This window comes from Sturnira hondurensis, unplaced genomic scaffold, assembly GCF_014824575.4.
Source record: "Sturnira hondurensis isolate 20B ecotype Veracruz unplaced genomic scaffold, ASM1482457v3 Scaffold0008897, whole genome shotgun sequence".
Classification (NCBI taxonomy): Eukaryota; Metazoa; Chordata; class Mammalia; order Chiroptera; family Phyllostomidae; genus Sturnira; species Sturnira hondurensis.
Genome location: NW_028081528.1, coordinates 2381430 through 2396099, shown reverse-complemented (window position 1 = coordinate 2396099; position 14670 = coordinate 2381430). Strand labels below are relative to the sequence as shown.

Sequence of the window (14670 nt, the reverse complement as noted above, 5' to 3'; positions counted from 1 at the left end):
GCCTTTCCAGCAGGCATGTGATTCACGGCGTGGGGGGGAGCTGTAGCTCTGCACCCAGACACAAAGCTCACAGGAGACCTAGAAGCAGCTGGGTGACCTACCACCTTTAGACCTCCCCGAGGGAACACAGAGCGTAGATTAACTGATGACACGGCTCCGGGTACTTAAAAGTGCATTTACTTCTTGAATGGCTAACCACCTGCTATTATTACCCACCCTTATAGTTCTATAAGTTCTATAGTTCTAAAACTGTGTATTTATTCTTACATGTTTAGACTTCAGTTACCTTCAAAGTGCTCCCTATTTAATGCAAAAACAGTTTTTGGAACTTGTCAATTTCGTTGTCTTTTAGTGCTCCTGCAATTTTGTTGTTTCACCTCTTCCACACGGTAAAACATTTCCCTTCGAGGACTTTTTTCACATGGTGAAACAAACAAAGGTCGCTTAGGGCAAAATGGGGTGAAGAGGGAGGGTGGGGAATGGGTGGCCCCTATTTTTGGTCAAAAACTGCTAAATACTCAGCATAATATGGGCAGGTGCTCTCATAAATCACCCGTCATGGAATTGGCAAACAAGCCCTGGCTGGTGTAGCTCAGTGGATTGAGCATCGGCTGTGAACCAAGGGGTCGCAGGTTCGATTCCCAGTCAGGGCACATGCCTGGGTTGCCAGCCAAGTCCCTAGTGAAGGCCACTTGAGAGGCGACCACACATTGATGTTTCTCTCCCTCTCTTTCTCCTCCCTTTCTCCCTCTCTAAAAATAAATAAATATTTAAAAGAAAAACAAGGAAGAAATCGGCAAACACATTGAAAGAATCTCAAAAACAATTTCACTGAAGCCGAACACAGCCTCTCACAGCTCGTACACTGATACATGTGGGTTCCTAGAACACTCACCCAGCAGGAGAAGCCCATACTACAAAGGGCCCACACCTTCCAGAAGATAACCCCATTTTTGAGGGGTTCCCCCTCGTACACACAACCCGTCACACACACAATACTCTAAAATTCTACAGATTAATGATTTACTCTCTTTCTTGGTCTAAAACCCATCAAGACAATTGCCAATAAAGTACCATAAATAGAAATGCAAGACAAGAAATGAGCAATTGTCAGTAATAAGAAAGAACATATTTCCCCCAAATAAACATGAATAACTGCTTTTTTAAAAACAATTCTCACTATGGAGAAGACAGTAAACTCAAACCTAAGAAAGGATTTGGGGGTGACTACCAGTAGATATTCACTCTGAAAGTTCACTTCTACAGCTGGGTTACACACTAAAGTAGCGATACTCAGTTCTAGGTCAAAGAGAACCCAACACAAAAAGAAAAGAATTTCATTTCACTTAATTCATGTGTCAACTCGTCTTTGAATCACTTTCTTTTAATTCAAACACTCATACACAAAGAAAGGTTACCATCCTTTAATTTTTTAACATATATACAGAACCACATACTATTTCAAATTCAAATTATGGAAGGTCACATTCAAATATGCTTGGATTTGACAAGCTGCTGTTATAATACTGAGAAAAAAATCATGAAAAAAGGTACTTAACAATTTGCAAGATAATCAAATATCTTTTTGCTACATGGGCCGATGCATTAATAGTAACTTGTTTAAAATGCAGTCTTTTAGACTTCAAATTATTACAAAAGAACATCAGGATCACACAGATACACTTTCTGAATTGCTCAGACTCATTCCACTCTGAAGGCTGAAAGCAAATGCTACACAACAGACCCCAAGACCAGTTCTCCTTTGCATTTACCTGTAAAAATAAAAAACGAGACCACGCTTTCCTAAACACAGAGCTACTTCTAGAATACATTAGTGTAATCATAAAGGACCACTAGAACTACCTTACTACTTTTGCGTTAAATGTCACCATAATACGTACTTCCTAAAAAGAAAAAACAGTTGGGAACTGGATTTTCCGTTCTGAACTTAACATACTAGAATCTCAAACTTACTGGCTTTAATAGACTTGAACTCTTTTTTCCCGTAGGAACTATCTATACAGCACGGTGCCACATACAATGAGTTATTTCAGTGAGATATAGATTTAGAATCACAATAAGATCAAGATAGTAGTGCCATACAAAGTTTTTCTGCAGGTAAAAATGCTAAGAAAGGCCACAGTGGACAGTGCCAGACACTGTGAATACAGTAGATTACAGGTACCACTGAGGTTCAGAGGAGACCACACGTTTCTATTGTTTTTTTTTCAGCAATGGAAAAAGAAAAACATTTAGAGAAACGTAAGAGTAAAAATATATAATTCCACTGTCAGTAACGTAATTTTCCAGATACTGTTTTTTTAGAACAGGCAAATTAGTGTAACCTAAAGTTAGCTATGAACAAGATCAGAATGTGAAATTTTCTGCGTGTTTTCCCATCAAAGGAATGCGCTAGGATTAGCACGAGGATCCTTCTGGTTCCTGTATCTGTAGGTCAGCCAAACTCCCAGGATCTGGAATGAAAGGGCAAAAAAAAGAAGAAGAAGAAAGAGAAAGTAAGCATTGTATTTGTTCATTCGGTTTATCGATAAAATAAACTGGAACCTCTGAGGCACTTAGCATTATTTGTTCAAAAAGGAAGACATTTTGCTTCTTAAAACATAGTGAAGTAACCCAAAAGAGAGGCCCTAAGAAAAATTATTATAAACACCATGGTAGACTGACTATGGCCCTCTAAGGATATCCAGATCACAATCACCATAACCTGTGGGCGTCACCTTACATAAAACAGGGACTCTACAGATGTGGCTGAGTTAAAGATGCTGGGGTTGGGAGGTTATCTTTGTGGGCTTGGTGATATAATCACAAGGCTCCTTATATGATAGAGACAGGAAGAATAAAATCAGAGATACAGCTGTAGAAGAGGTGATGTGACGACTTCTAGAAGCAGCTGGAGGCAGAGTCGGGGAGAGCAGATGCTACAGTGCTGGCTTTGAAGATGGAGAAAGGGACCACAAGCCAAGGGGTGCAGGCCCTTCTAGAAGCTAGAAAAGGCAAGGGAACACGCTCTCTCCTAGAGCCTGCAGGAGAAGCCTCCATTTTAAGCTTCTGACTCCAGAAGTATGAAACAGACGTGTGTTTCTTCAAGCTGCTGCATTTGCATCTATTTGATACAACAGCAATAGGAAACTAACACGAACACTGAATTGTCCGCGTAGCTAAAATATCACAGATTTTGATAATTCAGAAACAAACTGGGCTCAGCAACAATTAGGTAATAATAAAAATTCTATAGTAAATAAATTTTCTAACAGAGATCATAAAAATGTTTTAATTCCTATCTTTCCCAGGGTGATGGGGCTGGGTGGCTTATAATTTTAGAAAATAAGTTGTTATTGTGCCATGTCCTCCCAATTCCACTAAGGACTTAACCAATGTAACTTATTTTTTATTGAATTTATTAGGTGAAATTAGAGAGTTTTAAGGTCTACAGTTCTATAATACCTTATCTGTATATTGTGTATGTGTTCACCACCCCAAGTCTCCTTCCATCACCATTTATCCCTCCTATTAATTATTTTTTTAAATTAAGAAATATGTACCCTGGCTGGTGTGGCTCAGTAGGTTGACCACTGGCCTTCGAAACAAAGGATCACCAGTTTGATTCCCAGTCACAGCTTGGACTGTGGGCCAGGTCCCCAGTACGGGGCATGCGGGAGGCAACTACACATTGATGTTTCTCTACCTCCCTTCCTCTTTCTAAAAACAAATAAATAAGATCTTTAAATATATTTTTTTCAAAAAAAAAAGAGAAATATGTTCATTCTGCTTCTGTTACCTCGAATTTAATTTACTTAAAATAATAAAAAAGTCTTTGAAAAGGTGCACAATTCTAATGGAACAAAATGAATTTCAAATTATATTTTCACTTTCGGTCTATACCAACTTTTAATCCAAACTTTATTTGACTTCAGAACTACTCATTAGTTCCTTACACTACTTCTTGAAAATTATGGGAAGCCCCCAATTTTCTCGACTTACCTAAGACGATTGCTGAGTCACTGTGTATCTCCCGACTGGCCACATTTATAGCTACAACATGTGAGGGCTTATGTAACTATGGTTTGTGAACTGAATCAAAAAAAACTAAGCCCAACTGAAGGAAGTGGAGCCTGCTGTGGAGTCTACGTGACTGGGGCAAAAACGGATTTACTGCAGCCCCCGGAGTCCCTCGCGACAGGCTGATTCACGCGCTTCACAAATTCACAGCCCTCTGAACACCCTACATGACAGGTACTATCATTACCCTTGTCTTAGCAGGGAGGGGACAGAGGCATGGAGAGGTTAAATAACTGGGGAGCAGTCACACAGGCCCCAAGAGGGAGAGCTGGGGTTCACATCTGAAGTCTGTGCTCTTAATTGCGTTTGGGGTCTTATGTGAGAATCCAGTGTGTTACTTACTGGTCCTTGCCATTCTCTGGCTAACATTTCATGTACATTTCAGCTCTGCTGGTTGTTAAACAATCCTGAGATACTTACACCCCCTACTGTCAAATGGCTAAGCTTCTCTGACACCCCCAACCTACCCAAGCGTCGTTTCCCTGACCTGCCCCAGAAATGCTGCCGCGCAGGGGCTTCTGATCAGATACCCTCCGCGGCCCTGTAAACGCACCACTTGACCAGAAACACGGTATACTAGTCGGCCAGGCCCCAAGCCAAGCCAGCTCCTTCCCTTTTCACCCCAAACCAGCTGACTCTGTGGCTCCAGCCAGTCACATATTTTCTACGTTTCTCTTCCTTGTCCTTTCTTATCCCATAGAAGCTTATAATTTTCTGTACCATTTTGCAGTTTTCCAAAAGGAGACTGTCTTCTTCATGAAGTACTACAGTTTGTATCACCTAGATTTTCTTCTTCAATCATTTTTGAACATACATAATCAAAATGAGAAGGGCTTTCAAAGCAAAAAAACTGACTGGATAAACCACAGAGGAAAAAAAAGCAATAAATTTAACTACATGAAAACTAAAATCTTCTATAAATTTTACTTAAAGGTTGTTAAAAAATTCAATAAATGCCAAAGATGGATGGGGCGGTGGGGGGGGAAGGGAAGATGGAAGGAGGAAATAGAGACAACTGTGCTCGAACAATAAAAAAAAAAGAAAAAACTAAAAAATAAATGCCAAGGAAATTAAAAGCACAACTTAAAAAGCCAAGTAAAGTGAGGCGTGAGAAGGAGAGGGGGGACTGGGGGAAATACAAAAGGAGTGGAGAGCAGTCTTGTGTGCCTGGGTTCTCAGACCCCTTGTGACCCCCAGCTGGGTCCTGACCTCAGCTGCAGGCCCCGAGACCCGCCTGGTACTCGCATCCTAAATTCCCCTTCTGTGTGTTCCCTCCTTTGGGTTTATTACAGGCGACCCAAAGGGCCTCTACCGAGACAAAAGTATGTGAGCCATTCACAAAACATGAAATGCAAATGGCCAAAACACGTAAGTATATTGTCAAATTCACTAGAACATTTTCAAACAGACAGAATTGTAATGCTATTTTTACCTATCAAACTGAAATACTTTTTAAAATGAAAACATCTATAATTAATGGTTGAATCGAAATTTGATAAAATCAAATTATCATGACTATCATGATTAGTTCCATGAAATAAAGCGCTCTCAGTAGAACTTATGTGTTAAAGAAAAAAATGTTCATTTTGACACATACTGTCAACTCTGATCCATCAATGAAGTTCACAGCTATTGAAAGTTTAGTAGAAGAAATTAGCATTCCTCAAAAATTATCAAATAATATACACATGATTTGGCTTACAGAATCATATACTATATATAAATGTATTAATATAGTAAGTATATTAATACAGTATAAATGTCATATAGGTAAGATGTTCTATATGAATTTCCATAGAAAAGAAATGCCACATGGTTACCTGCATGTTGTAGGCTAGGGACAAAGGGGAGTAAGGGATGGGATTGGATGGCTATTTTTGAATTGGACCTTTATATACAGAGTGGGACAAAAGTAGGTCTGCAGTGTTCATATGGAAAGTAATACAATCATTAATAAGTAATACAAAAATAAACTCTCACATACACCAGTAAACCTACTTTGCCACACCCTGTATATGTACATGTATTACATATTTATTAAGACAGACGTTAAACAATAAGAATGTCCTACCTATTCCAAAATCCAATTTAAAATTATGATTTATGTCATCCCGTAAATCAAAAGGCTGCAGGTTTGATTCCCAGTCAGGGCATACAACTAGGTTGCAGGTTGAGTCCCTGGTCAAGATGTGTGCGAGAGGCCTCTAATCAGTGTTTCTCTCCCACTCTCTCTCTCCTCCTTCCCCCTCTCTCTAAAAAAAAAAAAATCAATAAGCATGTCCTTGGGTGAGGATAAAAAAAAAAAAGAATAGAAGACAGAGACCAAAGGGATAGTTACCCGAAAAGAGAGGTAGGAAAATGAGTGAAAAAAGTGAAGGGAAATACGGTCAGTGATAGTGTGAACAGTTGGGCAGTTAGCCTAGAGACAGATGATTACTAGAATTACTGGGGTGATTGCCCTGTATGGTGTAAGCACATGAAATCACTATACAGTACACCTGAAACCAATATAACTAATATAACACTGTATACTAACAACTTAAATACAATGATAATTTATTATGAAACTCTAAAAACACAAGAGATCCTAGCGGTAACCAAGTCCAACCTCTGTATTTCATTGGCTCATTAAATTTTATATAACTTAAGGACCAAGCCTTTTGCCCCACAGGACATTCAGGCTAGATCTATGAGGCCTTCTGGTTTCAAGCCAGGGCTCCTCCTAGCACAACACTAGTTTTCAATGAAAACATCCGTTGTTCCATTTCAAGCTAAGTGACAAGCTGCGGTAAAATGCCATACACAACAGCACCCCTGTGAGAAAGGAAGGAGACGGAGTTATTTGCACATACCTCTGTAAAACTGAAGAAGAGGCCAATGCCCCCGACAAATCTCAAAACCTCCCCCGCGTATTTTCCTATTATTGGAGCACACGGCGAGCACGCGGTGCCACTTTCCACACAACGCTGAATCAAGGAAAGAAAAAAGCTTTTATTTCAAAGTACATTTATAAAGAGTGGAGAGCAACTGCACCCACATAAAAATTAATGTCTGGAGTATCTCACCCAGTCTGAGGCCTTGGTTACTCAGAGTGTCCAAAATTCTACGGTGGCTCTCAACATTCCCACTCTGTGTCCAGGCCCTGAATAACCAGCCTTTGTGTGTGTGGCTGGGATTTTTGAGTGCCATGGGCAGTCACATGTATGTTTATGGCGTCCTGGGTTAGAAACTATCTTAGCAGAATGGGAACATTATCACCCTGGCTTTGATGCCACCACGGTGTGAGATGACTACAGAGTTCGGACCTGAGAGTAGCCTCTGGGAGCGCAGAGACACCGAGCAAGGAAACAAGACTTCAGTCCTATGATCACCAGGAGGTGAATTCTACCAATGACGGCCGAGCTTGGTAGAGCACCCCGAGCCTCAGGTGAGTTTGCAGCTCCAGCCACCTCCCTGGTTTCGTTTTGGTCAGACACTGAGCAGAGGACCCAGGTAAGCCACACCCAGACTCCTGACCCCTGGAAAACTAGATAATAAATGGGTGTTCTTCTAAGCCATTACATTTGTGATAATGCGCTACATAGCAACAGGAAAATAATAATCCCACAAAAGAAAACTCACTGAGGACATATCCAGCTCAGAGCTCAGAGCAGCGGTAAGAGGAGTTTCCCCCAAATATAAACATGTGTGCACTTCCTAAGAAAGCCAAACTCCAAGTCCATCCTCATGCAGATACAGCCTCGACCTGGAGGGTCACAGGTCTGGCCTGGGATGAAAGGATGGCTCTCATTGGTCCTTTACTGGCTCAGCTCCCAAAAAGAAAGAGCAAGAAGTTGTGATGGGGAAGAAGGGAGATAGGAAAAATACCAGTTTCAGATGTCCTCCACCCTGGGAATGTCTACTTTAAGAAGCCCAATTTAGCACAAACCACCTACTACCCCAGTATGTTCCAAAACATATATGTAGACGCCTCCTCTGATCTATCTCTAATGCTCATCTGCTCGGATTTCTCTTTCACAACTTGTTCTAGGAGGAACTGAATGGGAAGGAATTAGGGGCACAGAACCGAGAGCATCTATGTTTGTCAGAACCTGGGAATATTCAGGACTCTCAGAAGTAGATATCTCAACACAACTGAGCATGAGGAAGTCCACTTCTTCTATGTTCATCATTATTCACTTGTATATAATACATCTCCAAAAAAAATATTTTATACTTTGTACTTACAGCCAGACAGGTATCATTTCGGTTATAACTTCGGAACCCACAGCAGTTTAAATTTCTCTGGATGTCATCACGAGCACTTGCTGTATTGTTCCAACCAACTTCCAGAAGCTGGCCCTAGGAAATCCATTTCACATAAACATTACATGTGCCATCCCTGGACAAAGTGTATAAATCGGCAGCCTGCAATTCTTAATCCTGCATGTATCTAAAGTAAATACTCTTTATAAGATCATTAAAACTTTTCAAAGGGTTATCCCTCAATGTGCAACAAAAATTAAGGCACTGTTTCTATCCTAAGAATAAAAAGTCTTAAATTTTGCATGCAATTTAAAAGCACCACCTACCTGGCTGAAAGGCATAACTGTCTGAGTGTAACAAGAAAAATTTTCCATTGCCCCAAGACTGTGACCCATATGCTTCTACAAATAGGTTTTAAAAGATTAACTGCTAGAATGGAACCAAAAACATTCTAGAGTAACTGTTTCATTGCATAATAGTGAGGAAAGACTGCCGAACATCTGTTAGCATTATCACTTTTTACCCAGTGCAGGCAAAGTCCTATTTAAAAGATGCAAAAATACCGCAACAAATTTAGGGCTCCAATCAGCCCCATTAATACAATCAGGAACAAAAGATTTTAGCTACCTAGAGTAAATGATATTCTGCCTAAGATGCAATTGTTTTATATTCCAATTGTTCTCCCCCCTTTTTTTCTACAGATACTATGTGGCATAAGGAAGTAGAATGAAAAAGTCTTTGCTTACCTGTTGCTCCTGGTTCAGGGCTAAACAAGCGCACGATACAGAAAACTGAACAATAAATACAAGTAAGAGAATGATCATGTACTGGGAATGACAGTTAAGGGCATTTCTCAACACTCTTAAAATAGCATAAAACAGGGGTACTGTCAACTCTAGAATGCACTACAAGGAATTCACCCGGGAAACACAAAAAATGGCACTTAAGAGAAAATTCAACAAGAATACACATAATTATCATTTTGATAATATACAGTAGCTGTAAGTTCAGATAGAAAAATATTGACAACAATGATAAATAATTAACTAAAAGTTGATATATTAGAATTTCATTGAGAGTAAAATAAAATTGTTACATATATAAATTAGGACATAAGAATAGGTGAACATACATATCACTGTGAAACTGTCACCCAAATATTAACATGTTGGAAAGGGCAAAGAGGTTATTGAATCAGCTCAATGTAACTGCACTTACGAAATATAAACAGAACTACACTGAACCTGCAAAGACATTCTTCATGATGTGCAGAGAGTGGGAACGTGTGGTAAACGCATAATAACTTCACCTTAAGAATTTTCCTCATGTTGAACACGTGCACACAGGGCTTGCTAGGAGTTTCTGATAATTTCCTGATAATAATTTTTAATTAGTTATAGTTATTAAAAAGTAATCAATAAAAAGAACAAACTCAACGGGGAGAAAAATCCCTTTTTGAAAAGGATACAAAGAAAAGCGACACCTGATGGTGCTTCATAGCCCCAATCAGCCCCACCAAGGCGATCAGGAACAAGAAGATGCCCACAGCAATGACCACGCTGACCACCCGGAGGCTGGAAATCAGCCCGAAGCCAATGCCCCATGCCGCGATGCCAATCAGCAACAGGCTAACCAACTGCAAAGGCAAGCAAAAAGGGAGGGGGGAAAGAGGGGCCAGCGTCACTTGGATAAAATAACAACAAGAACATTTTTCAGGCACCTACTTAGTATTGTACAAATGACCGTTAATACTCAACCCTAGAATACACAGATCTCAGGAGACAGCATTGTTCTAACGAATTATACCAATCCTCAGGCATGCTTTATAAAAAACTAACAATAACCTATATAATTATTAGGGAGCCTCAGAGGTCTTCTGGTTTATGCTAAGTCTAACTGAGTCCTACTTAAGTTTTGGAAATAACAGCATACGTAAAACTTTGAGACTCCAACCTAACATCTCGGTCTAACATACTGGTTTCTTCACGTGGAAATCACTTCCTTCAAAGTCCAGTTGGATGGTAACTTATTCTGTGATGCCTTCCTAGTCCCCAACAAACTGAATTAATTTTACCCTTCTCTGGGCAACTTGAGACGAAGGACCCCTTCCCCCCTATCTTTCATTTATCTCCCCAGAACCTGTCACAGAACCTGGTCATTGGGATCAATAAAAAATTTCCCATGGAGTTGCTGCTGAAGTAGAATGTGTCAGGTGCCATTATGTGCACCACCAGAATTCACATACACTTGGCCCTTGAGCCTGCAGCAACACAGGTTTGAGCTGTGAGTCCACTTACATGCAGACTTTTCTCAGTACATACCTACAGTACTGTGAATGTATTTTCTCTTCCTTGGTATTTTCTTCATAACATTTTCTTTACTCTAGCTTACTCTAAGAATATAGTATATAATACATATAACATACAAAATATGTGTTAATCGATTGTTTATGTTCTCAAGTAAGGCTTCTGGTTGACAGTAGGCTGTCACTAGTTAACTTTTGGGGAATTAAGCCTTGGCTGGTGTGGCTCGGTGGATTGAGTGCTGGTCTGTGAACCAAAAGGTCAGCAGTTCAATGCCCAGTCAGGGCACATGCCCTGGCCAGGTCCTCAGTAGGGGGCATGTGAGAGGCAACTACACATTGATGTTTCTCTCCCTCTATTCCTCCTTCCCGTCCCCTCTGTCCAATAATATATAAATAAATAAAATATTTTTAAAAAGTTTTGGGGGGTTAAAAGTTACATATGTATTTTCATCTGTGCGGAGGGGCAGTGCCCCAACCCCTGCACTGTGCAAGGACCTGCTGTATAGATAGAGACCATTAGATTAGGATGAAGAGTGTACGAGATTTTAGGTATTCAGAGTAAAAATGGCATTCTGAATAAGAAGTTATTTCATATTCCATTAATTTTATGTACATATTTATAAAACTAAAGCAAGTGAAGAGACAGAATTGGTCATTACCTATAAAACTCAAAGTTACAATTATTGCTTTAACATAGCACTTAAAAATAGCATGCCCTATAGTGATTATAATTAGCTGATAGAAAATACAGCTTAAACAGGTATGTGGGAGGGACTGGGGTAGGGAAATAGGAAGGAGATAATATCTTCAATGCAGTGAAGTCAACCATTTCCTGGAGCAAGCTGACAATATAATACCCTCTTGGGAGAAATCAAAATGCATAAAATACATTTTTAGCACCATTTCAAGGCTGAATAACAGCTTCATTTCAAAATAAAAAACAAACCACAATTCATTCCAGTGAATCTTTTATACTCAAATGTGTATACATGTAACCACGGGTTATTAAACAAATTTCAAATGTCTTGGGATAAAAAAAATTCATACACATGTAGAGATAGAAGTCCAACCAGTAAGGATTGACAAATCCTCCATCTATTTGTGTTTGTATTCGTTTATTATAAAGAGGCAAAACCTGAGAATGAGAGAAACTCACCGTAGCAGGACAGAACAGTTATGGAGTTATGCGCACTTGGCGTTCTCCAGGGCAGGGTGCACACCCAGGAAGCTTTTATTTTCAGAGGCACGGGGGAGGGAAAAACTCACAAATTGTGCCGCCCAAAACTTTGCCTAGTCCCTCCCTTTTCCTCATTGGCTTCTTATCAGCAGGGCCACTGGCCTCTCCTTGGTATCACCTCCCAGTCTTCTCACAGCTTCGCACAACCTTGGACTGAGAAAAAGTCCTCTCTGCCCCATCACAAGCGAGCTTATTTCTGACTCTGTGGTATCCAAATATAACGTGTTTGCTTTCATGAGGTGTAAAGGCAGAAGCCTGAAGGAGGTGTGAAGCGAGAAGGATGAGATGCCACAGGGACAGGCCTCTCACCTCAGTTAGGAGGAGGGAGGCCGGACTGAGCATGCTCACTGCACTGCGGCGCCGAACACTAAGCCGGCGCCGAACACCGAACACTAAGCCGGACCGCACTTCCAATGCGTCATAGTGCCCTGCAGTGTCAGTCAGGGCCTCCAGGGAAACAGAAGCAATAGGGTATATATTTAGACAGAGAGCAATTTGGTTCAAGGACTTGGCTCATGCAATTGTGGGGACTAGCAAATCTGAAATTTGTAGGGCACGGTGGCAGGCTGGAGGTTCAGCTAGGATTTCTTACACAGTCGTTGGACAGAATTCTTTCCTCCTTAGGAAACTTCAATCTTTGTTCTTGATGTTTTCATATTTCATACTGTGGATGAGGACCACAGTATAGAGGCTAATTGCTTTACTTAAAGTCAATTCAATATAAATGTTAACCACATCTTAAAAAAGACCCTCACAGCAACATTTAGACTAGTGTTTAAACAAACACCTGACCATCACATCCTAGCCAGGTTGACAATGACATTAACCAACACACATGCCAGCTTCATGCCCTGGATATGACCTCTGTTTATTAATTCAGTTAAATTCAGGGGCAGGACTATATTGCTTTATTTGAGTCTTAGAGCCAAAAAGTTCTGAAACGTGATAATATGATGCATAAAATTCTTCTAACCCTATAGCTTTAAAGAATCCTTTTGGGACTCATAACAAATCCTTAGTAGATAATGAAATTCTTAGCATGAGTTAAATATCCATCAACAAATGGTTGGTATCCACTATGCACTAAAGCCAAAGACTAGATATCCTGACTAGAACAAAGGTCGGAAGCTTTCTCCGTAAAGGGCCAGGGAGTCCCCATCTGGCCTTGCGGATCCCACGGCCTCTGCCACAACTACTCAATGGTGACAGGAAAGCAGCAACAGAAAACGTGCACTAGAATGAGCAGGGCAGAGTTCCAGTAACCCTTCACTTAAAGACATGAAATTTAAACGTGTAACAAAAATATTCTTCCTTTGATTTTCACCCCCAATCATTTAAAAATGTAAAACCATTCTCAGTGGGCAGGCTCTTCAGTGATATGCAGTGGAGTGGATGCAGCCAGTGGGCTGTAGTCTGCTGACTCGTGATCTACATGTCGGTGCAGAGAGAACGAGAACTTCAAAGTCCCTACAAACAACTGCTATGTCAGGGACCTTCTAAAGGTGGGTCAGAGCACAGAGCAATGTTCCAAAATATGCAGGTAACTAAAATAGGCCAAAGACTGAAAAAAATGCAAGAAAGGAGCAAGTAGTAGGCTAAGAAAAAGGACAAGTTATCACAAGTACCCTAACCCAGAGAGGCAGAAGGAGAGTAGAGAGACGCACAGAGGAGAGAGGCAATGTAAAGCTGGCAGAGGCCGATGTGGCCACCAGCCAAGGAATGCCGGCAGCCACCAGAAGGTAGAAGAGGCAGGAACGGATTCTCCCCCAGGGCCTTCCAAGGGGGCTGCAACCCCGTTGCCACCTTGATTTTGAACTTCTGGTCTTCTGAACTGTGAGAATAAATGTCTGTTGTTTCTAAGCCACCGCATTTGTGGTAGGTTGTCACCGCAGCCCTAGGAAACCAATACAGAACAATTCGCACATCTGGAGTCAGACAGGTCGGGAACCTCTGGCTGTCATGGGAAGCTGCCTGGTATTAACGTTTTACCACCAACGGCACCCCTACATGGAGCTGGAGTGAAGCACTTGGGGATCCTGTCAGCTCCTCTTAGCAAAACGAATCCTTCATTTACACGAGCAGCATTTCAGCAGCACGAGAACACTGTTCTCTGCTCCCGCACCTACCAACTTACAGGCTCACTCACAACGAGAATCTTTTCCCCTTTGAAAAATGTCTACTAATAAAAGGTGGGGGTTGGGGGCACTTCATTCCTTCTATGAGAAGTTTCAGGTCTCAGGCTGGGCTATTATTGAAAATACTACTAGAACATTTATAAATGTTTCTGTTATGATTTTTGTTCTAGGTAGGAAAAGAAAGAGGCCATACCCTTCTATACCTCTCGGTCAAGAGTATGTATTCCTCATCGAGGTCACTCTGCTGTGTCTCTACTACAATTTTCACGGATACCAGGCACCCCTCCTCCAAACACAGGGAAGACGTTACCAGTTTCCTGTTGTTGCTTTAACAAGTTACCACAAGCTTAGTGGCTTAAGACAACCCAAATTCTCTCACAAATCTGGAGGCCAGAGTCCAACATGGAACACGGGTCTCATTAAGCGGAAATCACGGTGTCCGTAAGGCTGCATTCCTTCTGGAAGCTCCAAGGGAGGATCCATTGCTTTGTGTTTTTGTGGCTTCTAGCAGCCATTTGCGGGCCTTGGCCTGCCACCCCTATTCCATGTCCAAAGCCAGCAGTGTAGCATCTTCAAATCTCTCAGACTACAACTTGCTTCTCTAAGCACATCTTTCTCTGCATAAACTCTCCTGCATGACCCTTATAAGGATGTTTGGGATTATATGG

The 14670-nt window shown here is 41.0% G+C and overlaps 1 protein-coding gene across 1 annotated transcript in view; it reads right to left on the bottom strand.

Annotated features, from left to right (window-relative positions):
* Positions 1-1409: 1409 nt before the first annotated feature.
* The window catches only part of TSPAN13 (tetraspanin 13), a 32196-nt gene continuing 18935 nt past the window's right edge, over positions 1410-14670 (bottom strand). Inside the window, exons 2-6 of the mRNA XM_037056268.1 lie at positions 9794-9961; positions 9072-9152; positions 8308-8421; positions 6933-7046; positions 1410-2474 (exon numbers count right to left, since the gene is read on the bottom strand). Of these exons, the coding sequence (XP_036912163.1) occupies positions 2400-2474; positions 6933-7046; positions 8308-8421; positions 9072-9152; positions 9794-9961 (552 nt within the window). The 3' untranslated portion in view covers positions 1410-2399. The remainder of the gene's footprint in view (positions 2475-6932; positions 7047-8307; positions 8422-9071; positions 9153-9793; positions 9962-14670) is intronic.